General features: G+C 42.7%; 2 protein-coding genes across 2 annotated transcripts in view; one reads left to right on the forward strand and one right to left on the reverse strand.

The window, feature by feature from the left end:
* Positions 1–94: 94 nt before the first annotated feature.
* LYSMD4 (LysM domain containing 4) lies at positions 95–6415 on the forward strand. Its single transcript, XM_033167729.1, has 3 exons — positions 95–278; positions 3385–3675; positions 4984–6415. The coding sequence occupies exons 2-3, from the start codon at positions 3400–3402 to the stop codon at positions 5563–5565; spliced, it is 858 nt and encodes a 285-aa protein (XP_033023620.1). The 5' UTR covers positions 95–278; positions 3385–3399; the 3' UTR covers positions 5566–6415.
* A 9094-nt stretch (positions 6416–15509) lies between these two features.
* The window catches only part of MEF2A (myocyte enhancer factor 2A), a 60437-nt gene continuing 50486 nt past the window's right edge, over positions 15510–25460 (reverse strand). Inside the window, 5 exon segments of the mRNA XM_033167932.1 lie at positions 15510–17189; positions 19216–19342; positions 22726–22767; positions 22770–22815; positions 22817–22852. Coding sequence (XP_033023823.1) covers positions 16838–17189; positions 19216–19342; positions 22726–22767; positions 22770–22815; positions 22817–22852 — 603 coding nt within the window. The 3' untranslated portion in view covers positions 15510–16837.

Consider the following 25460-nt stretch of genomic DNA (forward strand, 5'->3'; position numbering starts at 1 on the left):
CGCTTCACTCCTGAGGCACGTTCCTGCGCTGACCTCTACGCCGAACTTGACTTAAAGGAACTGCTCTACGCCCGCCTCCGCCCACCAAGCGCGAGCCATGTCCGTTCTAGCAGGCGATTGGCTGCGACGCTGCTCTCGCCCGCCTTTCCTCGGCCATTCCGAACTATCCGGCCGAAGAGGGAACCCACAACAAATTCGGGTGAGGCCAGGCAGCTGGGGCGAGAAGGAAGGAAGGAAGAGGGGCAGCTGGGAACCAGGTCGCCAGCAAATAAAAGCAGGTACGGCTGAATGGTGGTTGGCGGGGATGGGGAGTATTAGATCAGGAGCCTCGTTCAGGGGCAGGAGCAGCTGATCTGGAAGGGACACCCTTTAACCTGGGAGTTCTGTGTTCCCCTTCAACTGGGGGGCTCCACACTTTCCTGGCAGTAAGCTCCATTTAATTGAGTGGTACTTGCCTCTGAGTAGACCATTCAATGGAGGCTTTGCTTTTGGAGGTGTTTGGCTTGCAATACTAAAAACCCACTTTCCTTGGGAGTAAGCCTCATTAATTCACTAAGACTCTACTCTTGAGTAGATCTGGCCAGGATCACGCTGCAAGTGTTTCCTTTTTATTGCTTGGGAGTGTGGGCAGAGAAGAGAATTTGCCTGGGCATTTACACACACACACACACACACACACAAATTTCCATTGCAATAAACAAATGCTGTGTAGGAATCTTGGTCTTTGCTCCAGGGGCTTAGAAAGGGAGCCAGGGGTGTGTTGATGTGAAGAGAGTGGTTTTTCTTTTTTACTTGTACGGCTTTCTTTGAGGTGTGCAGGTAGGACTCCTCTACCCCTTACGCAGAATGAGGCAGATGATGACTGAGGCTCAGGACTGCAGCACTAAAGACTTCCGGGGTGGAGGATGTGTGTGTGTCATAGTTTAGGATGCTAACTAAAGCTTTGTGCATCTAGTAAACTAGCCCAGTAGGTTGTGGGGAGGGGGAACCTGTTGCCCTTTTGTGCTAGTCAACTAATTGAAGGGGTGTGTGGTTTTGCTTTTAAGCACAACCTGGAGTCTGTATAATACAGTCCACATTTATTCAGGCTGTTTACTGCCTAATGTGTGGAGCTGCTATTGATTGTGGTGCCCTCAGAGTGGGCCTTTCAAGCAGAGACTCAGCAAAAAGAGCATGAGGGCTCACAAAGAGGGCAGGGCCAGCTTACTTCAAACATTGCCATCTAAAGGCTGTTTGTGTGCCAAATTGAGTCCAGAGTCCAAAATTACACGATTGCACAACTATTTTCTGCTAGGATACTTCTTTTGATCTGGTTGGAGGGTAATGGGGAATGCAGGTAGCTTTAATTGGTGTCCCCCCCCCCATTTTAGGGCAATGTTTTTGTTAAAGCAACACCTTCCTCCTCCTCCTTCTGCTATGATTACTCATAGTCTAGTAAAAGTGAGTCCGTAAGACACTGTGGAGGTCAATTCTGGATCCACGTCCTTCCACAGTGGGGGCACAAGTTTCCAGGTGGGAGTTGATCATGGCGAGTGTTTGCCAAGCGTGCCTTCCTCTTAGTGCGCTTCTCCCTTTCGTCTTGAGTTCGAGCGTCTGCAAAACGCCTGACACCTTTGGTAAAGGCTGTTCTCCAATTGGAGCGTTTGCAGGCCAGTGTTTCCCAGTTGTCGGTGTTTATACTACATTTTTTTTTTTTTAGATTTGCCTTGAGAGAGTCTTTGATCCTCTTTTGTTGACCACCAGCATTATGCTTTCCATTTTTAAGTTCAGAATACAGTAGTTGATTTGGGAGATGATAATCAGGTGGGTTAGGGCACAAATATGATACGCTGCCAAAACAACAGAAAGTTGAACAGTGATGTCCCCTATCTGGCATAATTCTCCTGCTGTACAGAGGAGAAGGCCTTGAGGGGCCTGGGAAGGAAATCTTATGCTGATGTGAGGGTGCTTTCATGCTACTTGACAGCCTGTTTGAGGCAGCATCTGGCTGTCTTCTCTGTTGGAAACAGAATCTTTGGCTTGATTTGGCAGCAGGGCCCTTCTTATCTGTTCTAATAAGTAAGAACAGCCGTAGCTCTTAATTTCCCCCAAGGATTACATCAAATACCTGGGAATAAGATAACCTGAACATGTGGCTCTGATTTTCCATCCTTGGACTTGAAGGAAAAAAGACTACTGGGTGGGGGCAGTGTCTATGGCCCGGTCATGATGATTTATGGGATAACTGAAGGTCCAACGTGATTTTGCTTGAAGGGGCCACTCTGAGCCTTCCCCGACACAACTCCTGCCAGTGGACAAGTCATCGAAGCAAGTCAGGCTGTTCTGGGGCATAGAGAGTTCTGAAACGGGGCGTGTGAGTTTTCAAAAGATCTTTAGCCTTGTCACTGGGACCTTTGAGCACCTGGAAGGTATATTCAACCTTTGCTTTGGGGACAGGCTCAGCGATAAAGCCAAAGGACCCAGGTTCAATCCCCGTTGTCCTCCTGTTTGAAATGGTGGAGTGCTGTTGTCAGCTGCTGCAGACCAGGGGTAGCCAATATGGTGTCTTCCAGATGTTGCTGGATTACAACCCACATCTTCCCCGTTGCCCATGGTGGCAGGGACCAGTTGGAATTGGAGTCCAACAAGGTCTGGAGGGCAGCACATTGTCTATGCCTGCTGTAGACAGTACTAAGCTATACAGGCCAATTGTAGAAGGCTGTTTCAATGTTCATCATTCTATGTTCTCAGAAACTCAGGGAGGGATAGCTGGGGAAGGGAACTGCCTGTGGCAGTTGTGAAACTCCTTTCCCCCACCCCCAGTGGTGCATCTGACACCTTCATTATACCGATTTGACAAATGCTGAAGACACAGCTCTTTACTCTGGCATTGGACACTTGAGGTGTATATTTTTAGCACCCACCTTACGTCTGTAAGTTGTTTTAAACTGTTTTTTAACAAACTGTTAATTGTTGTTACCCATCCTGGGACCTTAGAGTAAAAGGCAGATGCAGCAGATTTGTGGATCTGTACAGGGTAAATGCAGAATTGAAATGGAATAGACCAGACATAGGTTGATTACTCCATCCTTTCTCATAACCCTGTATGCAATGCAGGAAGCACAGAAATAGCCAAAGGGGAAAGTGCTTTTTGAGGTTTCAGTATTAAAGATGATAAAAAGAAAGGAGGTTGTCAGAGTATGAGTCACAGCAAAATCTAAAGGATGGGCATGGCCTGAGTCTGTCCTAGAGCTTGCTTAGCATGATGAGTAATCTGAACCCTTCTGCCATGGCTGCTGAGCTAAGCTTCATCTGTGGCATCCCAGGCTCCCAACTGTTGTTAAGGTATATTGTTCATTTTATGATCATTTAAAAAAAATCCAAATGCTTTGTGTTGTATTGCAGAGGTTTTTGTAAAGCATGAGGCTGAGTGAGGCACCGACTCAGCCCTTCCAGGCTGCTGCCAGAACCCGAAAGTTCTCAAGCAGCCAAGTTTACCTGTTCAGAAGCAGGCCGTCGGATTCAGATGACTCCACGTCAGAGGATGAACTCGACGTCATGGAATTGCGAGTGAGAGGGAAGGAGCAACGGAGGCGCAACGCTGCCGCCGAGAAAGTTGGGGATGTGGTTCTGCTGGAACGCCAAGTTAGCAAAGACGACAATCTGAACAAATTGGCACTGCAATATGGATGCAAAGTAAGAAGCAGCTTCCTTGGAAGCGATTGATTACGTCCGTGGTGGGTTTTTGTTTTTTTACTTTTCTGGCTCAGAGCCTTGCAAGGCTAAGGAAGAGCACTCTGTTCTGTTCCATTGACAGGCAAGATGGGGGAAGGCATCTCCCACCCAAGGGCAGCCTTTGACAACCAAGTCAAGCTGGGAGTTTCCAGGCTTGCGTTCCAATCATTTTGTTGTTTGGGTGGCAGAGGAGTAACAACTGTTTAGCTGTTGTAACTCACCCAATGAAATGTTTAGCTGTTGTAACTCAACCAGTAAAAATAGCTGGGTGAAACATCTTTGAAGTTGGAACAGGAGTGTCAGCTGGAAAAGGTGGCCAGTTATGGATTGCTGAATTCTGTGTACTTGGGGAAAGAGTAACTCAGTGGCCGAACACCTGATTTTCATACAGAAAGCCTCAGGTTCAATCCCCAGCATTTCCAGGTAGGCTTGTGGAGCTGCAGCCAAGCAGTGTGGCCAGTTCTGAGCCAGATGTACCAATGGTCTGACTTGGCAGACAGCAGCTTCCAATTTACTTGGGTTTGCAGGAGAGGATGTTTGCTCCCTGTCCCACCAGCAGCATCGGATGCTGCCTTTTAGCGAATCTGACCATTTGCCCAGCCTCAAGGAACTCAAGGCTACATCCCTCCCATTTTGCCATATCACACTGAAAAGGTTCCTCTTTCAACAATGCTCCTAAATGAGGTGTGGGAAAACTTTGGCCCTCCAGAAACTGCTCAGCTCTGAACATCTCTGTCCATTGGCCATGCTTGCAGGGGCTGATGGGAATTGTAGTTCAGCAACACCTGGTGGGCCAAACATTCCCCACACCTGTTCTAAATGGAGATTATTATCCCAGCTGGTCACTGCATTGGATCTGAACTGATTTTGTGTGTGTACTGCTGTTGTCTTAAACTGCTTTCTGCGATGTAGGTGTTTTAAAAATTGTTTCTATATACGCAGTTGTTTTTTATATATGAAACTGTTTCATATATGCCAGTGTGGGCCAAACTTGGGTCTCCAGCTGTTTTTGGACTACAACTCCCATCATCCCTAGCTAACGGGACCAGTGGTCAGGGATTACGGGAATTGTAGTTCCAAAACAGCTAGAGACCCAAGTTTGGCCAACACTGATATATGCATTTACTGTTAAATTGCACATTGCTTTGGGGTGTCCTCTTGGAAGCGATTAATGAAGTAAATGTTTGCATTAGGAGCTGTTTATATACAATGAAAAAAGAGCTCGATAACTGACTTCCCACCCCATCTCCCCCTTCTGAATTCTCTTAGGTTGCAGATATCAAGCGGGTCAACAACTTCATCCAGGAGCAAGACTTGTATGCACTAAAATCCATCAGGATTCCAGTCAAGGTCAACGGCATGTTAACAGAGACCCAGGAAGCTTTGCTGCCTGCCCAGAGAGCTGGTCTGTTGTTGCCTGCTGAACTGTCTGGGTCCAAAGAGGGAGACGTCAGCTCCGAAGACACTGAGCAAATCGATCAGTATTTCAGAGGGATCGACCAGGATATTGAGAAAGCAACTCTGCTGGACATCTCCCCAAGCACAGACTATTGCACCGAAACACCAAACTGGTCACCTTCAGGGAGGAAGGAAATCAGTGCTGGAGCAGACTGTGGGATCCAGTGGTGGAATGCAGTTTTCATTATGCTCCTCGTAGGAATAATTTTTCCAGTGTTTTATATTGTCTATTTTAAAACCCAGCAGCTCGAAGTGACTACTACCTCCAACACAACTCTTCCTGTGAACAACACTGACGGGTCAGTGAGGGGGACACCCGTCCTCCGTGTGCTTAAAGAACCTCTGCCCACTATCCAAACCCACAGAGGAGACTTCCTTCCATCAGGGGGATGACCCTGTCTGTTACCTCACCCCTCAAAAAGTGGAGGAAAGTCTCTTTGCTTTTGAAATAATGTTCTGGGATGAGCCAACAACAGATCAGTTGCTTCTTAAGTTGATAGGAGCTCAACTTAGAAATGAGATCAAGGAAGACCAGGACAGAGCAAGACATGGACAGTGGCTGGTCAGTCACAAAGGGAATGGTGGGATGGCAAGTGAGGGTGCAGAACCCGAACCCTCTTGTAGGTTGTGGGCCCCCCAGTATCAGTCTTCAGCCAGATATCAGAAGCAGGCTCAGCTGGGGAAATGGCACTTAGGGAGAAGGTTCTGCACTCCTCCCCTGTGCACCCTTTTTGCTTTAAAAAAATTGGCCACATTTGCACCTTACATTCTACAGTCGGGGCTTCCCCCAAGGCATCCTGTGAGCTGTAGTTTGTTATGGGTGCTGAGAGTTGTTAGACCACCACGATTCCCTTCATAGAGCTACAGTTCCCTTCATAGAGCTACAATTCTGAGAGTTCACTGGGAAGAGCCATTGATTGTGAAGCCAGCCTGAGAATGGTAGCTCTGTGAGGGGAATTGGGGGAGGAGTCTCCTAACAACTCTCATCATCCTTAACAAAACTACAGCTCCCAGGATGCTTTGGAGGCTTGTTAAAGCGGTATGACAGCACTTTAAGGTGGAGATGTGATCATATCCCCCCCTTTCTTGTGTTATTGGGGGCAAATCTCATTTTATGCTCGCTGCCTCTTTCAAGACTGAGGTTTGGTCTTTCTGAGGAAACAGGCATAGCCTATTACCTGGGCTATATAGATATAGATATATATTTAAATTAACTGCCAGTTTATTAAAATTGTCTTGTCTTAAAATGGCAGGAGCAACTCCAGTCTTCCTTTGCATACAATAAAAGCTTTCTTTGCATATACTTTTCTGCTAAAAAAGAAGAGAAGAACCTAGTCGTCATCTCAAGCTTGGTTTACACATATACAAATACGTGGGAGATACAAGGTTTAAGATTTCTATTTTACTTGCATCGCTTCCTCTTTTTCTAATGAGCTCAGGGTGGTGTTGCTGGTGATCTTCATCCTGTCTTCTCCCCGTACCACACACTCTCCACTGTCACTGCTTAGGGAAGGGCTGTAGCTCAGCAGTAAAGAGCATCTGCTTTGCCTGAAGAAGGTGCCTGGTTCAGTCTCTAGGTAGGGCTGGGAAAATTTGCCTGAAGAACCACAGCCAATCTGTGAATAGCACTGAACAAGATGGACCAATCGTCTGATGCACTGTGCCCTCTCTGACGAGGCTATTGTAGCCACTGCTGAACTAAATGATGGCTGTTCCTTTTAAGACTGATGCAAAGGTTAAGGGGGAGAGCCAGTGGATTGGAGTGGTTAGCATGTTGGACTAGGACCTGGCAGACCAGGGTTGAAATCCTCACTCGGCCACGAAGTTCCCTGGGTGACCTTGGGCCAGCCACTGCCTCTCAGCCTGAGCCTACCCTACGTAAAAGGCTTGCTATGAGAGTAAAACAGGGAGGAAGATAATATAGGCCACCTTGAGAGCTCTTTGGAGGAAAGGTGGGGTATACAAGGCAGGCAAAGAGTCGTATGTGGGCACTCCTGCCCCATTTTTCTCCTAGCAAGCACCAGGGCTAAGACCCCAAGCCTTGACTGGTGGTTCTAAACATCAGTGGAAGGGAATCTCCTCCCTCCTGAATACAGATGGGGAGACTCCTCCCATTTTCACATTGGCTCCATTTGCAAGTTTGACTTCAGCGCCTTCAGCCATATGTTTCTGCCCATTGCTCCCAGAGGTCCTTCTGGTAAGATGGCAAACACGAAAGGCAGAAAAGAAAATCTATTTCTTCAAGGCTGCCTTTCCCAAACTAGCAGGTGTGGCCATAACCAATGTGGTGCCCTCTAGCAGCTTGTTTATTTATTGTTAGATTTAAACATCACCTTTTCTCCAAGGAGCTCAGGGTGGCATTAAAGTGACCCTCCTTTCCACTTCATCCTCACACCAAGAATGGGAGGTAGGTTAGGCTGAGAGGCAGTGACTAGCTAAGAAAGAGCAAGTGGCCCACTGCCTTGCTGGACTCAATTCCCATCATCCCAACAACTGGCTGTCCTAGCCGAGACTGATCGGAGTTGTAGTCCCAACAAGAGATGGAAGGACATCATGTTGGCTATCCCTAAAGCGATTCAAAATGGCTCTCACATTGGAACTGTTCTCTCTCTCCCCTCCCCTCCTATCCACTGTATATTGTGTTCTTCTTTCTGTACATGATGCACTGGGAGAGCTCTCCCCTGAAAAGCAGTTTTATAGATGCTTTGAATCACTATAACTGAGCAAACAGCATTGTAGCCCAAAATGGTTACCTGCCTGTTCCTGTGGCTGATCAGGGCCTCTTCAGACCAGCAAAAGCTATCACCATCTAGGCTTTCTTTACTTCTCTCCATAAAGCATTAATTTGGGAGTTGGGCAAGAGGCACATGCACACACACACTTTAATCACTCCCAAAGTCTTAACTCCATGCCCATGGAAACTGGCAAAAGCTCATCGTAATGGAAAACAGGCTAAATCTGTTTCAGCTGCAGATCTTTCAGACAGCAAAACACGACACTCCCTAAATGTTCGGGCCAGAGCACAAAGTATTAATTTCCATTCCACCTCTCTCATAGCAAACCTGACAATGCATTTACAACAAAGAGGAATTTGGTCCAGAACAGTATGGCAGAGCGGAAGGTGAGGACTGTGTTCAGAAAACTCTGCAAGAAGCCCCCTTTTTATTCTGTGATATCAATCGAATAGCTATAAAGAAAAACAAACAAGACTTTAAAGATAGGAAATCCAGAGCAGTGACCTTTAAAAATACTTGCATGGAGTTTCTCATGTTGGCTAGACACATGTCAATCCCGGCCAAGGATCAGGCATGACTCACCAAGCTTCTCTGTCTTGCAATTTTTTTTAAGGGGTTCAGCAATAGAGTCTGGACTCGGAACAGCTCCGTACAGAAAAAAAAGAGAGAATACACTAATGGCTGCAGAAATCAGGTTCCTGACAATCTCAGCTTTCATTTTAAAAAGCTTCTAGTCTTTATGGCAATAATTTATTATTAATAATAATAATACCCTGTCCATCTGGCTGGGTTTTCCCCAGCCACTCTGGGTGGCTTACAGCATATATAAAAAAAAATTGTACACCCTCAGACATTGAAAATTAAGTGGGGGACATATCTAGTGGTTTAGGCTTCAGTGTCCTTGCCCTTCCCATCACTAGCAAAAATAAACATTTAAAAGTTTGCATAATGTATGCAGGCCACATAATTCAGATTTTCTTGGTGGAGAATCCAGATTACTTTAGCACAGAAATTTAAGGCGAGAGTACACATATACTTATATAACTATAAGAGAATATTTGAGAGGCATCCTTATGCCAGTCTAGAGCAGAGGGTAGCAGTGGTCATGCCCTCCAGCTGTTTGGGGTACAGTGCCCATTAGGGCTGGGTGATGTAAAAATACACCGTCCAAAATCAGTTTGAAGTCCACATTGTGGTAACAGTTTTATAACAGTCAGCATGGTGATATCATGATGTGTGTGCTATGTAAAAAAACAAGATGTGGGGAAACCGTAATCCCGTCATCACTGCTCACATGATTCCTGCCACCCATGTTGCTCTGTACTATAAAATAACAGCTGTAACAATATGTTAAAGGTAAGTAAAAATGTATCAGTATCCTAAATACTGTAGTAGTAGCTGCCTAGAAATTTCCCCATTCGCCTCTACATACCGTAGTTCCGCCTTATTTCAGACAGGAGTATCGCAATGTTTATATCACGATGTCGAAAACCAGACATTGCTCAGCCCATCAAGTGACCACTGACCATAGCCTAAGACAGGAATAGCCAATGTGTTACCCTCCATATGTTGTTGGGCTACAATTCCCATCAGCTTCTGAATACCAGTGGGTGGGGATTTCAAGTGGGGAGGGGGGGGTTGCATTCGGGTCCTGCTTATGGGTTTACCATAGGCACCTGCTTGGTCATTGTGAGAAAAGAAGCCCATCTAGTCCAGCATCCTAATGTTCTTAAATACTATGTTCAAAGTTAGTGCAATTGGATTTAAAAGTTTATGGTCTCTGGCAGAGAACTTGGGTTTGGTTTTTGTTTAGTTTTTTGAAAGAACATTTAGCATACCAAAGTGGAGGATACTTCCTAATGGAAAAGTTATGCCTGATGCTTCATTGTTTCCTACTCACAGGGGCCACAAATCTTGTAAATAATGTTAAGTGTTTTGTTCCAGCTCTGTTCGGGATCTTAGAAGTTTATTAGTTAACACAAAGTTGCAGAAAAATCAGGTTTAGGTGGCAAAAAAGAAAGTCAACATACAGAGCTAAGAAAAACAACAGTGAATTGATTTTAAGCATCTGTAGCTACACTCTCAAGTATTTTTAGCCCAAGGAACTCAACAAATTTTCTGGAGTCACTAATAAATCCAGCCTGCTCTTCATGCCAGGAAGCAAAGCTAACACGTAGGTGAAGGTGAGAGCAAGAATCAGCTTTTCTAAAAAGGTATTCAGTCCAAAGAAACCCAAGTCATTTTCAGTGGTGAAGTTTAAAACTAGGCCAGCAGAAAGCATCTTTCGCCACCTACTGAATAACAGAGGCAATGATGAACAAATGGACACAGGAAGGGTGTGTCTATTAGTTCATGCAGGTGTAGCCTACCACATGTTCCAGATAAAAGCAGGCTTATTTTTAGATCATTCAAGTAGGCCACACCATGTCTGCATAACATGTTAAAAGGTTTAATAAAAAGTTGAGGGGAAATTGAGTGACAACACAAGGAAGACTGCTTGCCTTTGTAAAAAAAACTCCCTCTTCTATACAACTACTTAAAAGCAAACCAGGGTGGGTAGCAGCCAAAATTCACTGCACAAGCAACTGATTTATTTATTTATTTTAATCTAGTCAGCTGGGCAGAAAGAGAAAATGGGGATAAGTATGAACCTTGGAAACAAATGTTGGAAGACCAGGATTAAAAGCTAGTCATGCATTTGAAGAAAAAAAAGGTGAAAGACGCAGAGAATCGAAGGAGCTCCAGATGTTGGAACACCAAATCCCATCAGTCCCAGCCAGCATGGCCAATGGTTAGGGGATGATGGAAACTACAGTACAACAACATCTGGAGGGCCACTCCTCTTTAAACAGCGAAGTTTAAGCCAGAAGGAAACACTTTTTATTCCATCTTGTTTTACCTGGCTCACAATTGGAATGTAGGGTGGGATACACCTTCAAATATATGCAAGTGCTTCATTTGTACCTGCAAGCCTGGATCTTTACAAGCAAGGAAGCAGGACCAAATCCAAGTTTAGGTGCTGACAGAGGAAAAAAGATTTGAGAGCTTCAGTTTAAATATGAGAGAGAGTCCGATATACACAGTAAAAGCCAGTATTTTTACTTTAGTGAATGCAAGATACAAATATTTTACAACAACTTCTAGCATTTTCTTAACCATTTGATAAAAGGTTCACTAGAATATTTATTGTATAATGAAGAAAAAAACACCACATTCAGGGAAAAAGATTAACTTAATTCTTTTTTCTTAAAGATTCGTCTCAAAGATGGCAACAAAGTCCAGCTTGTGCCGCCAGACGGCTTTAACCGCAAACAGCTTCGTCTGTGAACTGTTGACTACAAACATTTACCAAATACATATATTTTTTCTTATTTTAAAAAAAGCTTTTCTTTTTAAATATAGCAAAGCAGTGTTTTCTTGCACAGCAAAGTGAGGAAATTTTCCAATATTTTTTTTTAAAAGTCTTTTCACATTCTAAATTTTAAACTTCTTCCCATGGTTGATTTGGCAGGAGTCATTTATGTTCCTTATTTACTATATATTTCTTGTGCGCACAGTAGACTTGTCAATGCATTAGTGTCCTTTATAGTTTAAAGGCTAAAGCATTTCCAACATGCCTTACTTCTTCTTCTTTTTTTAAAAAAAAAAGAGATACCAGGTACGAACATGCCAAGTCAAGTCAGTATTGCTATGTCCACCATATGCAACATTTGACCCCAATTCTAGCAATCTGGATTTGCACAAGATTTAATCCAATTGCAACCTTCAATTAAAATGCCATTGATTCTATTTACACTTTATTTATTTTTACTGTCACAATATTCCGTGGTTCTAAAAATAAAAGGGGTGCGTGTCTTTGAATAGCTTCATTGTACAAGCTGCTGTTGAATTTGCAAAAGCCAAATCTTAGCGAGACCTGTGGGACAGCCCTCTTAAAGAGCCAGTAGCACCTCAGAACCTGTTAAGGACAGAGGTTGAGATTGTCACTTCTTTGAAAGCACTCCCCGGCCCAAAGCACCCTGCATTTGAAAAGCTAACAGGCCCGGCGTGGCAGTTTCCCCCAAATGGGGAGTGTGGCACAGGAGCTCTTCCAAGCAACAATTCCCCTGCTTCTACAGCAGCACTGACACAGAAACCACACCATGTATTTCCTTTCGCATCTGGAATGGCTTCAAACGGTTGCCCTATAAACCTTGGGCTTAAGGGGACTGAGAGATGTAAAGCTACTTTGGGCATAGCAAAGGACCTGCAGGCGCCCAGTATGATTTTTCAGCAGGTTTAAATAGCATCCTCTTCTGTATCGCCAACCTCTGCCCTGCAATGATATAGCCTAAATCCCTTCATATTTCAAAAATGGTTTTCTATGAAGCATGAGGTACTTCTGCTCAGAAACTGGAGCTTGTTTGAGGATTCTGGCCAAAGTGGGGCCCTCAAAAGCCTCTGCTACCATATTAGCTACAACGCTTGGGGCTGTAGCCAATGCTCTGTCCACTAGCACAAAGTTTCTAGTGCTAGCAGGTAGAATTTGATGCAGCAGTTGCGCTAGCAGAAACTTCTTGTGCAACAGATATTGCAATCCATTGCACAACCAAATTACTAGCAACCTGCTTACGAATTCTCTTGTGCAACAACATTTTACCAGTGCAAAACATTTCACCAGTGGGGGGGGGGAAGTGACTTTTAACTTTGTGCCTTGCAATATTAAGGTTTTTATTCAATGGAGTAGCGCGGTGGGACTGGGGAGGGGGCTCATCAATGTACCACCCTAAAGGCATTTGGGGCCATTATGGGGCCAGGTACTTCAGTGCAAAAATCTAATATTTGGTACGAAGGAATAGCAAATGACAGCATAGAAACACTGACTCACTCCCATGCCAAAGTACAGGACAGAGCTGCACACACACGCAATCCTCTGCCCTGCTGCAACTATCTTTATCTCTAGGACCAATATGTAAGACTTTCAAAACATCTAGAGTTACATGATTAGTGTTAATTATATAAAAAAGTCAGCATGTTTTGTTTTCATGATGTAAAGCTCTTTTGCAGGAGACAATGGATAGGACCTGATCCTGGAACAAGGAGATTAGCTGAGAGTTAACAGTCTTGACTCTAAGAACTGATTATTATTATTTCTTTAAGAAAGAAAGAAAGAAATTGGCTGGCTTGATTCAAGTACAAAGCCCAAACTATATCTTTAAAAGGGGGTGGTGGTGGAGTTGATGTAACTCGTTACAAACCTGCATAGGAATAAGAGACTATTGGGATACAGTCAGCAAAGCCATCTCATTAAGGCACACAAGAAATCAGACAGTAAATGTGAAATGAAGAACTCCCATTCAAATGTACAGCAAAGTTCATGTAGGTGCATAAATAGTGCAGGAGAATCATACCATTTCGAAGCATCAAAAGGATCTATGAAGCAGTGGTGTGGTTTCTGTGTTAAGTGTGATTCAGGAGGGGAGGGGGGAGGAAGCTGACAGACCACTGGGACGTTTTCTGCTCTACCCTATCAAGACAGAAGTACTGGTACCTAGTGTGCATTAGTTCCTCAAAACGCTTTTAAGAGAGAGAGAGGGATCCTAGAAGCTTATGCTTTTACAGAACCCTTAATGAAAACTAAATCAGAGCCAGCTATAAAGCACATAATCCACCACCAGTTTGTACAGTTTTTACATAAGGTGAGGAAGAATTATAAGTGAAATGAGTTATACAGGGAATAGTTTTGCCCATACCATGCTCATCTTTAAAAATAAATAACTGAGGCAGCCACTTGAAGATATATTACAGAAAAAATAAATTGAGAGCTTCCATTTGACTCTTGGCTCTTGCTTAGTTTTACTGATATTTTGCCAAAAGTTAGAGAGAGTTTAGGTTGTTTTAAATCCTGATTTCTAGGTAGCAAAGGCAATTGTCAGGATGTGAAACATATTGGGTTGTTATCCAATGTTGTTCCTACTCAGTTATTAATATTATTATAACTAGCTTAGGTCAATACATTGCAATGGGTCTACCATCAGCAGACCTTAGTTGTATACAACCCACTTAGTTGAAGGGGCCAGGCTCTCATATGTGGCATCTGGGTACCCACCACCAGCCTATGAGCTCTGCAAACAGTTCCCAAGAGGGCAACACTGGGCATGAACTGGCCCACAGGCCACAAGTCCTACCCAGGCTACAATACAAATTACTTTTCCAAAGGTTCAACAGCTCTACAATAATACTTGCAATCTGAAGTCCTGCCCAGTGGTTGCAAAAGACAATCTATGGGCGCTGGCTGCTAAGCTGCCTTTACTTTCTCCTATAATAGGTTAAGGGGCTTTTTGGGGGAGGGGGGGTAGTTCAGCTTCTGCATGCATTACTTTGGCATGCACGGCTAATGTATGCTCATTAAAACCAAGCCAAATGCAACAGTAAATTACCGGTAAACTTTAAGTGCACCTGTTTTTGCTTTATTATAGATTTTGTATTCTCATTTTGTATTTTTCTGTTGTGAACTACCCTGGGCTCTTCGGATGAAGGGTGGTATGCAAATTTAATAAATAATAATAATAAATATCAATGGGAGCTCTTCTCCTAATGCAAACAGCAGCTTTGGAAGAGTCAAGAACTGCAAAGGAGAGAGGGGTTTTAAATCCTACCTCTACCAATTTGAATGCTTTAAAACGTGTACACATCAAAATGCAAGGACACGTTCAACACCATATCTAGTTTGGCCCTAAAGATGTAGCATGTACATACTCAAATATGCGTCACAAAACATGCTTGGTTATGTAAACATGCCACAGGGATCTGCTGGCCTACAGTCGCTCCCTGCAGTTAGAAGTTTCAAAAAACGTGTTGCTTCCACAGGTATCATGTGAAGCAGCTCTCAAGCTGGGATTGTAGAATTAGAGCCCTCTACCCCCCCCCCACAGACATGCAAAGCACTGACCAGCCACTTCACTTGATGTGGTGCTCTGTCTAAAGGATACCAAGCATTAAAAAAAGGAAACTTCTGAAACACTTTGTCCCCAATCCACACACCACTTCAAAGCCCTTTTATTTTTTTGCTTCTGATGTATGTTCCTGCTACTTCAGCATGAACAATAATATAATCTCCCCCACCCCACCCCCAAGAGACAATTTTAAAATAACAGGTTGTAACCACATTAATTCTACTCAGGATAGAGCCACTGAAATTAGTTGACTTTTATGTCAGCCATGTCAATTTCAAATCAGTCAACTTTGAGTATGATTAACCTTGGCAACAACCCACAGCTTTTACCCCCCCCCCAATGCATTTTATTTTCTATTTATGCAGGATGAACTTAACACCAGGTTTTCTGGATGGGATTGGAAGGGTGGGTATCACTTTGCTATCTATATACATATATTTATATATGTATATATATACACATATATGTATATATATATTTATAAAATGTATTATGAAGCCTTACCATACAGCACAAAAATGTTTTAACACACATTCACCACCAGTGAGTGGGGAACGGCCCCTTTTTAAAACACCCTCTGAAAAAATCTGGATAATATTAATTAAAATCCAAAAGGAAGTACAGTATATTGAACAAAATAGTAAATATTAAACAGTGAATACTCTACTTAATAAGGACCTCGCCTTTTTTTCTTCAAGTTGGCGTCAATCCACAAAAATATACTTTTTTAATCTGGCGAACGTACAATACATAGGTACTTACACCAAAAGGTGATAATATATTTAAGATGCTATATACACAAAGTTTGGCTCAAATTTTAAATTTACATATAGAATAATAAGTATTCATGGCTTATTTTTCCCCAAGGTTCTGCCTGCAAGATTTTTTTTTCCTTCCTCCCCTAAAAACAAAAGACCAAAAAAATAGACAATCAAAAAACAAAACTATATTCTACCAAAAAAAAAAAAAAAGCGCGACACCATACAGCTTTGGCTTATATAAATAATTCATAGCAGAATGTGTTCAAAAGTACTGTATATAACTTTCTATATAATCTTAGAGAAGGGTATGGTTTATTTAATAAAAAATATACACAAGCTAAAATTGTTTTTCTCTATTTTTTAAAAAAGGTAGGAGGAACATAAGAAAGATTTCAAACATTTTCCAATTATAACTTAATATATTAAAATTTTCTTTACGGACTATCTTCTAGTCTAATATCTTTTGAATATTCCATGCACGTTCTTTATGTCTCTCTTTCACACTTGGTAAAAGGAAAAAAGGGGGGACCCTTAATTTGACCCAGTATAGTTTTGCACGTGCAAATACAGGTGTTGGGGGTTTCTTGTTTCGTTTTTAACATTGTCAGCCCTTCTCCATGCACCCTTTCGTAAGAGAGAGAGAGACCCATGCTTGATTGGGTAATATAAAGGTCATTCTATGTACAGTATTGCTTTCTTTTTCTACGGCTCTGCTGCTACAAAGCGTACTCTTAACTACAGGGGACAGTACGGCTGTTGGAAAACACACACACACACACAGGAACACGACTACAGGCGAGCCCTCACGCCTCGGCCATCTAGTTTGATAGATTACATACGGGTACGACATTTATTTTGCAAAACAGTTTACATTATTCAAGGAGCAAAGTCCAGGTTAAGTGCCAGACTAGACCAATACCTATAAAGGGTTCTTTCTGTTATACTGTGTTTTAAAAACCACGGGGCATCTGCAGCTATAGGAGGAGTTGGTATTTAAGTGCCTGCTGATTTTGTGTGTGAGAGAAAGAGAGAGAAAGAGAGAGTATGCGTGCCTTGCTTCACACACTCACACATGTATATGTATACAAAGATATATATATTTATATATATGCATGTATGTATATACATATAAATATTTATTTCATGTCCTTATTTATAAATTTAGATATGTCAGGACTGTTCATTGGGATAACTCAAAAGTAGAAACGGAAGGGAGAAAGGGAGAATGGGAAGCTTATGTCACCCAAGTATCCATTCTCATCCGCTTTACGGTCGGGCTCTCTCTGTCTTCTGAATTGGGGGGCCTTCCCAGTCCAACCGGTGAGTGGAAGTCACTCCTTGGGTCCTCCCGGTCGCTGCCATCGTACGAACTGCTGGAGCTACTGAGACTGTCGACGGGAGAGCGGCCCATTTCCTGACGTGATTGTTGCTGAGGTTGCTGCTGTTGCTGTTGCTGCTGCTGCTGGTGGGGGAACGCGGATGGGGTCACTCGGTCTCGAGGAGGCGAAATTGGCTCGGACTTTATGTTAATGTTTTGGTTGGTATTAATAGATAAGTTGGAACCCTGAGATAATTGGCTTCCAGTCCTAGTAAAAATTAAAACCGGAGGTGGGGTGGGAGGAGAAAAGCAACGTTATTTATAGGGCTTTACAGAGATGAGCTATAAGCAAGGCACAGCCCCGCCATCCAAACTTTCAGAAAGGCAAATACAAAAGGAAATGGCAGGGGAAAAGGAAAAGCAGCATCGCTGGACAAGACTGAGAACAAATCTGGCTGCATGTACGCAAGTTTTAACATACCCTTCTGCTCCAAAAGACAATGGGCTAGCTTGCAGGCAATGCTAAACCATGACTTGGCATTACATGCCTGAGCCTCTGCATGCCCCCCCCCCAAGCCTCCTGCCCCTTTCCCTTCCCACTGTGTGACCAGAACGACAAGCACATAGAGATTCCATTCTGCTTTCCCCAATTTCTGGCTTACTGGTATGTTTGAACAGGAAGTGTGGTTTAAAAAATAAACTATAGTATGTTAAAACAAGTCAAGGTTTGAAGTTAGCTTATTTTGCAGCTGACCAACTGCATCCCTCCTGGTTGTGCAGGAAGAGGGGAGAGTTGTAGCTCAGTGGTAGAGCATCTGTTTTGCATGCAAAAGGTCCCAGGTTTAAACCCCAGCATCTACATGCTTCTTTAATTTCTTTTATTTAACAAAATTTATATACCGCTTGCATGTAAGGAAAACCTCTAAAATAGATTTGGAAATGTCCCTTGCTTGAAAACCTGGAGAGGGACTGCCAGTTGGTGAAGACAGTACTGACCTAGATGGACCAGTGGCCTGACTCAGTATAAGGCAGCTTCCTATACAGTCGTACCTCCGTTTACGTAACCCTCTGGTTACATAAACTTCGGGGTGTGCGCGCAGCAAACCCAGAAGTATTTTACCAGGTTTTGCTGCGCATGCGCAGAAGCAGTCCTCAGGTTGCAGAAACCTTGGGATCTGACTGGACCTCTGGAACGGATCCTGTCCGCAACCAGAGGTACCACTGTATTCCTATGAGGGGAGGTGGGAGTCTTTGAGTCCAAGGCTTTGCTGAGACTCAGAGACTATTGCACCTAACCCTAAGTCATGGTTTAGCATTGCATGCAAACCAGGCCAATTGCTATGCACAATGGGTGTTCATGCACCATCCAGATTTATGATGCTGAGACAGTCCAGGACAGTGCATTATTAACCCAACCAATGGAGCAAGATTTATATACCACTTAATCAAAACATTATTAAGTGGTTTACATAAAATACTCATTAAATAGATGAAAACAGACTTTAAAAACAGCACACTATAAAATTTATCAAAATATAGATACAATCAACAGTTTTAAAAACAGGTGTATGTAATAAAATAATGTTGCCCTTCAGTGTTTTAGCCACTACAGAACAAGCTACACTGCTGCAATCCAAAGCAACCCATCTAGGCAACTGCCAGGAGCAGCTCCCAACATAGGGGGTGCAGAGGGTGCCTCAGATCACTCATTCCCCAGTCTGCTTAATGAAACTGTCATGAAGGACAATAAAAAACAACAAGTTTGTACATGACTAATAGAGCACTTTTAAGTGCTGCTGTTCCTTCAATTCAGTAATAGAGGCCTGAGTGCTCAGATCGGCAATCCATTTAGAGCCATATGCACAAGCTCTAAGTGTGCAGCCTAGTTCCTGGCAACCCCTCCGCTTAGTTTATTCAAGGTCAACTCAGTTTCAATTGTATTGGAGTATTTATTCAAATGAAGTGAAGGTTAAAACATCACTATTTGCATGGGGGGGGGGAGGTGCACTGGACAATGAATGCACAAGCAGGAGCAGAAGGATTTCTCTACAAAATAACTTTCCAAGCCCACTGAGTTGCAAAACATCTACAAGTCACAAATCAGTATGTACACCAAGGAAGCTACCCATGTATACACAACCCACTCAAAGTAAAGTGTTAAAGAGCATTGTGCTTAACCAAATAGGGCCAAGTCTGAGCTTGTGGGCTAAATGGAAGAGGTGCCTAGTTGGGTGTAACTTAGCAAAGGCTGCCAATCCTCCAGGGAATGGGGGCGGGAGTGTGTTCCCACTTACACAAGGGAGCTGAGGGCTGCTTGTCCTAGATGATGCTGTTGCCAGGCAGATACTTGTCCTAATGACAGCATTCCTGGGGAGTTAAAACCCTGCAGGGCCGACAGGTCTGCACTAGTCAAGGAATAATCTGAAAGGAAGAAAGGAGCAAGAAAGGGGGGAAATTATTTGTACCATGTATTCATCAGAAAGTGTAAGTTTCAGTTTCACAGATTCATGGGCTGATACCAGCCAGCACTGTGTTGAGGACAGGCATTTGAATCCATGACAACTCCCTCAGGCACACTATGGCAGAACGGCTTTGAGCCTGGTTTGGAAGACTGTGATCTTAAAACTGCTAACTTCACCTCAAGACCCAAAGGGCAAATTTTCTCTATACCATTATTAAAAAGTGTAATTCACACATGCCCTCCATTCAAGTGACTCTCAAGGCTAGGCCCAAAGAGAACCAATGGTTCTAAAGCTGATTTCCACCCCCTCTATGTTCCTGTATAATCCACTCAAAAGAAAATGGACAAATGTAGCCCTTTTCTTTCTTCTCTCTCTTGACCTTCACCTAGTCTCCTATGTACTGCTAAATGGCTCAGGTCAGGTTGAGTCCCAAATGTGAGCTTTTTATTGCTATATTGCAGGGGTGGGTAGGTCTGGCTCTGGAAAGGGAGAAAGGTATGCTTTCAATTTTACTTCCTCCAGAAACATTCCTATATAGCATAGCAAGAAGGATTGCACTCACAACACCCACCCAAACTTAACCTGCCTCTCCAGGATTCTTACTATAAGTCTGACACAGCCAACTTCCTTCTTCTTCCTCCCCGCAGCGCCCAACCCTACAAAAACTGGAATGTCTGAATTGCTCTCAAACATACACTTAACTGATAAGACTCACATAGTCTGCTGATTTCTGGTACCTTTGAACCATCCCTGCCCCCTGTTACCCACATTCTCAAGTCCTGGGACCTGACAGGTGTTTTGAGGGCAGTTTGGGGATTTTAAATGTTCTTTTTCTTTTCTTTTATCATCCATTGGCTACTAAGCTCACCAAGCGAGACAAATAAAAAAGCATACAAAAATAAATTAGGCTATTAAAATGTCAATAAAACTGTCACAAACACATTATAATACAAACACTTCCAATGTACAAACTTTCTGCATGCCAAAGTGACTCCCCAAGAATGCAGAAACAGCTGCCTAGTTTTGGGGTACTCCTGGTTTCACTTCCAAACTGATAGGCACTCAACCACCTGAATTCACTATCAGATTCACTGTTAAAGTGCATGATGAAATCCAGATAACAAAACAGGAACTTTTATTTTCTACAACTTTAAAACCAGCACTTTGCAACCCCTGCAAGTTCACAGCAAGCAAAACAAGTAAGGAATGTTATTCGGACAATGAAATTTGATAAGGCAGAAATCCATTCTATACCAGCAAAAGTTGCAAGTGCTGATATGAAAGGAGAAACTCCAACATCAGACTCCAAATAGCATGGATTTCACATCAAACTCATTTCTTGGAAGCTATGAGATTGGTTCAAAGGGGACTCTCCCATGTTACTCATGGCTTTGTCTCATGCCTTTTTGGTTTCAAAGGCATATTTGCTACCATCTTTCCAGACTACAGTGCCGTCAAAACAAAAAGCAAAAAAAAAAACACCCACCATTAATTCTGATGTTATTTTCACTCTTAGGGGATGAATGTTGAAACACTAGCAGGAGCTGTGAGCCTGTGCGTGACAGTCTCTTATCTGCTTTCTGCTTGCAAGTCAAAGTACAAGAATCCTTGATAGAATTTATATACCAAAAATGAATTCTAGGTGCACATTCATAAGGAAGGGAAAAATGATGGAATTAACAGCAAGCTGCCATGGACAGCATAACAAAGACTGAAGAACGGTGTGTTTCCTGTCTCTTTTTTTTTAGGCCAATTTTTCATTTTATGTGTTACAAAGTGGCTGACTCAAACAGTTGAAGGCAACAACATCTCTCAAAAGTTTCATGAATGCAGCATGCAAAACTAAACCTCTATGTTCTTGACCAATTAGATATTTGAGTTTTAAATCTAGGATATATAGTACTTAAGAGTGTTATCTCTACTGATTCACACATAAGAAGTTATTTCAGTTCATAATTATCACTTGTTTTTCCTTTGAATTTGGAAAGAGAGCTGTAAAAGCTTTTCTACACTTAATCACGTTCTAATACAGCTTTAAAGATGCTCTACTCTCTTGGGGGGGAAGGAGATAAAAGTGTGTTCCCGTGAGACAGCTACAATTTTCATCTCCGGGTGGTTTTTTTAATCCATAAATTATCGTCTAGGATATCAGAGACTGAAGTCAAGAGAACTTCCTTGGACTTCAAAATCAAGAACAACTGAGTATGCAAAATCAATCCAAAAATCATAATGCATGTTGCTTTTGTCTCTGTTATTGTTGTTGTTGTTGTTGTTGTTGTTGTTGTTTCATTTTGTCTTTTTATGTTGTGAAAGGTGGTATACAAATTTAATAAAATAAAATAAATGTAAGTCAGAGACATCTTTTAAATTAGGTCTGAATGTTCATTAAAGAGGTGTGAGCATCTAATAGGGCCTACAGCACTATTGAGAGAGGTCAAAGTCCTTGAATTATATTTTAACAGGAGCTTCCAGGGATTGAATTGTCTTTGAGATACAGCAGTTTAAACCTCAGGTGCTTGATCACACATCTCTCTAAGAGCTGATCCCTGCAAATTTGCTGTGCCAGCAAGTAGGTGATTAGGATAAGGCACACCAACTGCTGTGCCAGCACAATGTCAAAGGAGTCCAATACGACATTGCCATAGTTGCTCGAGCTCCTATAGCAAAAACAGGGTGGGTGGGACCTCCCAGTGGCCACACCAAACGCTTAACAAGGTACTAGGTTATTATTTGTAAAGGCAGGCTTTGTTTTATTTTCTGGGGTCTCCTCACTGCTTGCTTTTTACCAACAAGACTTACTTTGTTTTTAACTTCAAGCTTTCACGAAGCAGCTATGATAGCTTGCTACAGAAATGTCTGCAGATTAGATATTGATAACTTCAGGGACTAAGTCAAACTATCATAATTTAAATTAAAATAACTATCTAGCATACTTCAGAAAAAATGTTTAAAAGGGGGAAAAAAGAACACTGGCAAGATATAGCTGCCTCGGAGATTCGAACAGCTGACCAACATATTATGCAGAATGAAGTGGCAGAATTCCGGAGTGTACACTTTGGACTGCAAGTGAGGCAGGTCATATTCTCAACTACAGAACACCCCCCACAGGGAACCTTCCATAGTGCCTACTACTTTGCTATCATTTGGGTGCCAGGCAAATAACTTTTTAAATTTCACTGCATTTAAACTCTTAGCTTTTCAAATTTAAGACATTTAAAATACTATTAAGTTTTTATTTATTGGAGTTTTAAATCTGTGTTATTCTCAGTGGCTTCTCCCCACCCCACCCCACCCCAAAAAAAAACACCAGGGAGAAGGGAGAGCAACAAGCGAGTAGCTTACCAGTGTTGTAAGCTGTAGGCATTGCTGAATACACCAATCCTGTGGGGGCAAGCTTGGAGTTGTCACAGACACAACTGGTGTTGCAAGAGGCCTGTGTAGACTGAGAGCTGCTTAACCGCTGTGTGTTCTGCAAAAATTTTTTTTACAAAAACATAGAACCCAGTTAAGTCAAATACACAATGAAATTTAATCACAGGTTGAGGCACTTTCTTCCTTGTCTATGGTTTTTGTGCAATATTCTTGAAAGCCAAGACCAACAACAGAGAGAGGAAATGTAAACCTATTTCTGAGCCACTGTCATTCAGAAGGGAGAGTACTGGGAAGCAATGACTAACGTAGGACCAAGTCACACTCAACTCCATATGAGCATTCTGTAAATGGAGCATAAGAGGTAAGGCCATAAGTAGTACTATATGAAGTAATATACCATGCATTGTGTGCCAGTATTATCAAACCCAACTGCACCAAAAGGAGATCATGCACACACCACAAAATAAATGCAACTCTCCAAAGTCACCCTCCACGCTGGTAATATGCCTTGTCAAAGGAGAGTTCGACAGATGATACAAAACTAGTTCAGGTTACACATGTCAGAAGTTGAGAGGGTTTGGGTTTGTTTGGTTTTCTTTGGTCAAGGTGCAATGGAGTGGTTTTTTTGGGGGGGACGGGAATTGCTGAGAAAAATGGAGCTGTCTAAGCAACTGAATTTCAAGACTGAAAAATCTAGCTTTGCGACAAGCTAAACCCAATAAGCAGGTCAAGAAGCTGCCCAAGGTGCTAGATTTCAAGAGAGGCCAGGCTACTTTGCAAAACCTACGGTGAGCTGGTGTGGGGGGGGGGGGGTAAAGAGGAAGAGAGAAATATGTAGCAGCCTCTGCCACTACAATCTGGACAGTACTGTATTATCTCCCCGTATTATCTCCCCAATTGCAGCCCTTTCCACCTGCTCTGCTCACTTATGCAGCACAGGGAGGGTGGAGAGGTCCAGTCAGGAAAACCCTTGTGAAGATCTTACAATCCCTATTCCCTGTCTAGAAAAAAGGTGTGGTTAGGAGGAAAGCACACTGAAATATTTGCCTAGAGCAGCAATATAGCCTGAGCTACCTTCAACTTGTATGACAAATGTATGACTAGTTGCTTGGAGGAGGTTTTTTTCTCCAACTAGCTGCATATTTCCCTGCAGGAAGCAACTCACACCACCAGAGGGCAACCCTCTCCTATAGCTTGCATACCTCTTTGCTACTCTTTGTCCTTGTCTGTTGAAATTGAAGAGCTACTTCAGTGTTGCACTTTTGACAGGTTGCAAGATTTAGCACAGTCACACCACATACCCAACACACAATGCAAACAGTGCAATTCTGATGGAAAGAGAATGTATGGATGTAACAAATAAACACAGAGCACAATAAAGGCAACACTGGGTGCTTAAACAGAATTAAAATAGCATGCCTCTCCTTTGAGTGGTTTGGGGGTGCAGTGTAGAACACACCAAGTCTCATGTGTATGCGCTCAAATGTTATAAAATGTAAAAGCAGCCTTCAGCTAGATAACAGGACTGCAGACTGTGTTTGAACCTTGTAAGCAAGCGTAGGTGCCTCGCCTGCATTTTATGCATTCATTATTTGAAATGGGGGACTTCAGCGTGAAGCTCATCAACATACTAGAAATGCTTCAAATTAATTCAAGGGACATCTTCTGTATTTATGTAATTGTTTCATCACAACAGTTCAGGGGGAAAGTATCTAAGCTGTGGATCTCATACTTGAGATGCAGGAGAACAAGCAGCCTGTTGAAGTGGACTCTAATCCTCAAAAGCTTATGCCATCATAAATTTGTCGAGTCTTTACAGTGCACACACAAGACTTGTTGCACAGACTACACAGCTACACCCCCGCAAGTTGTATAGGAAACCACTGGGCCATGAGTGTGAATCATTGGCTAACCTTATGTTGACCAACTCTGCACATCTTTAGCTCTCAGTTTATAAAACCATCTACTTCACAGAATGTGAATATGGAAGGTGCCAAAATAGTTATTTGCCTTGTGCCTTATGAATAAATATCTGCAGCAGGACATTGACTAGATGGCCTTCCAGGACCCTTCCAACTGTGGATGGCATTTGCCAGTTGGGTGCTTGTACTGTAATGTGAAATGGCAACTTCATTCGCACAGGTTCCATGGGTCTATCCCAATGAACAGACAAATCTGGGACTTGCACTCAACCCCTCTGTCACTGACAGCCATCCAGTTCCAAAGCAAGGGTGAAGCTTGAACTAACCACAAGATAGGATACCAGACTATCCACATTGCATAAATACCAACCTATGAGGAGCGTGGTCTGAAAAGCTACAATTTTGCTGTATTTTGGAGAATGAGTGAATTATGGAAAGCCCTTAACATAACACGCTAAACCAAAAGGTTGGTTTTTTTTTCTTTTTTTGTAACTGAACAGTTATCTGCCCTGCTTCTTATGAAAGAGAACTACACAACAGTTTATGCACTGAGGTCCTACAGAACTTTGCTGCGAAACTAGCAGAACTTTGCTGCAAGACCCACAAGACAAGCAATACAACATGACTTAAAATAGCACATGATATGACTTCGTTAGCAGAATTCTGGTAAGTGCACCTTGTTACTTTAGCATTTTCCTAGGAAAAGACGTTTTTCCCTCTGGAAGTTGAACACAGGTGCAACAAATTACAGGGCTTTTGATAATCACTAGCACTTAGCATATG

This window comes from Lacerta agilis, chromosome 13 (genome assembly GCF_009819535.1).
Source record: "Lacerta agilis isolate rLacAgi1 chromosome 13, rLacAgi1.pri, whole genome shotgun sequence".
Classification (NCBI taxonomy): Eukaryota; Metazoa; Chordata; class Lepidosauria; order Squamata; family Lacertidae; genus Lacerta; species Lacerta agilis.

Bases quoted from the DNA above. Each gene is read 5' to 3' on its own strand.
- LYSMD4 (XM_033167729.1), top strand. From the start codon at position 3,400: ATGAGGCTGAGTGAGGCACCGACTCAGCCCTTCCAGGCTGCTGCCAGA. The intron at 3,676-4,983 runs GTAAGAAGCAGC...GAATTCTCTTAG, and splicing joins CACTGCAATATGGATGCAAA to GTTGCAGATATCAAGCGGGT.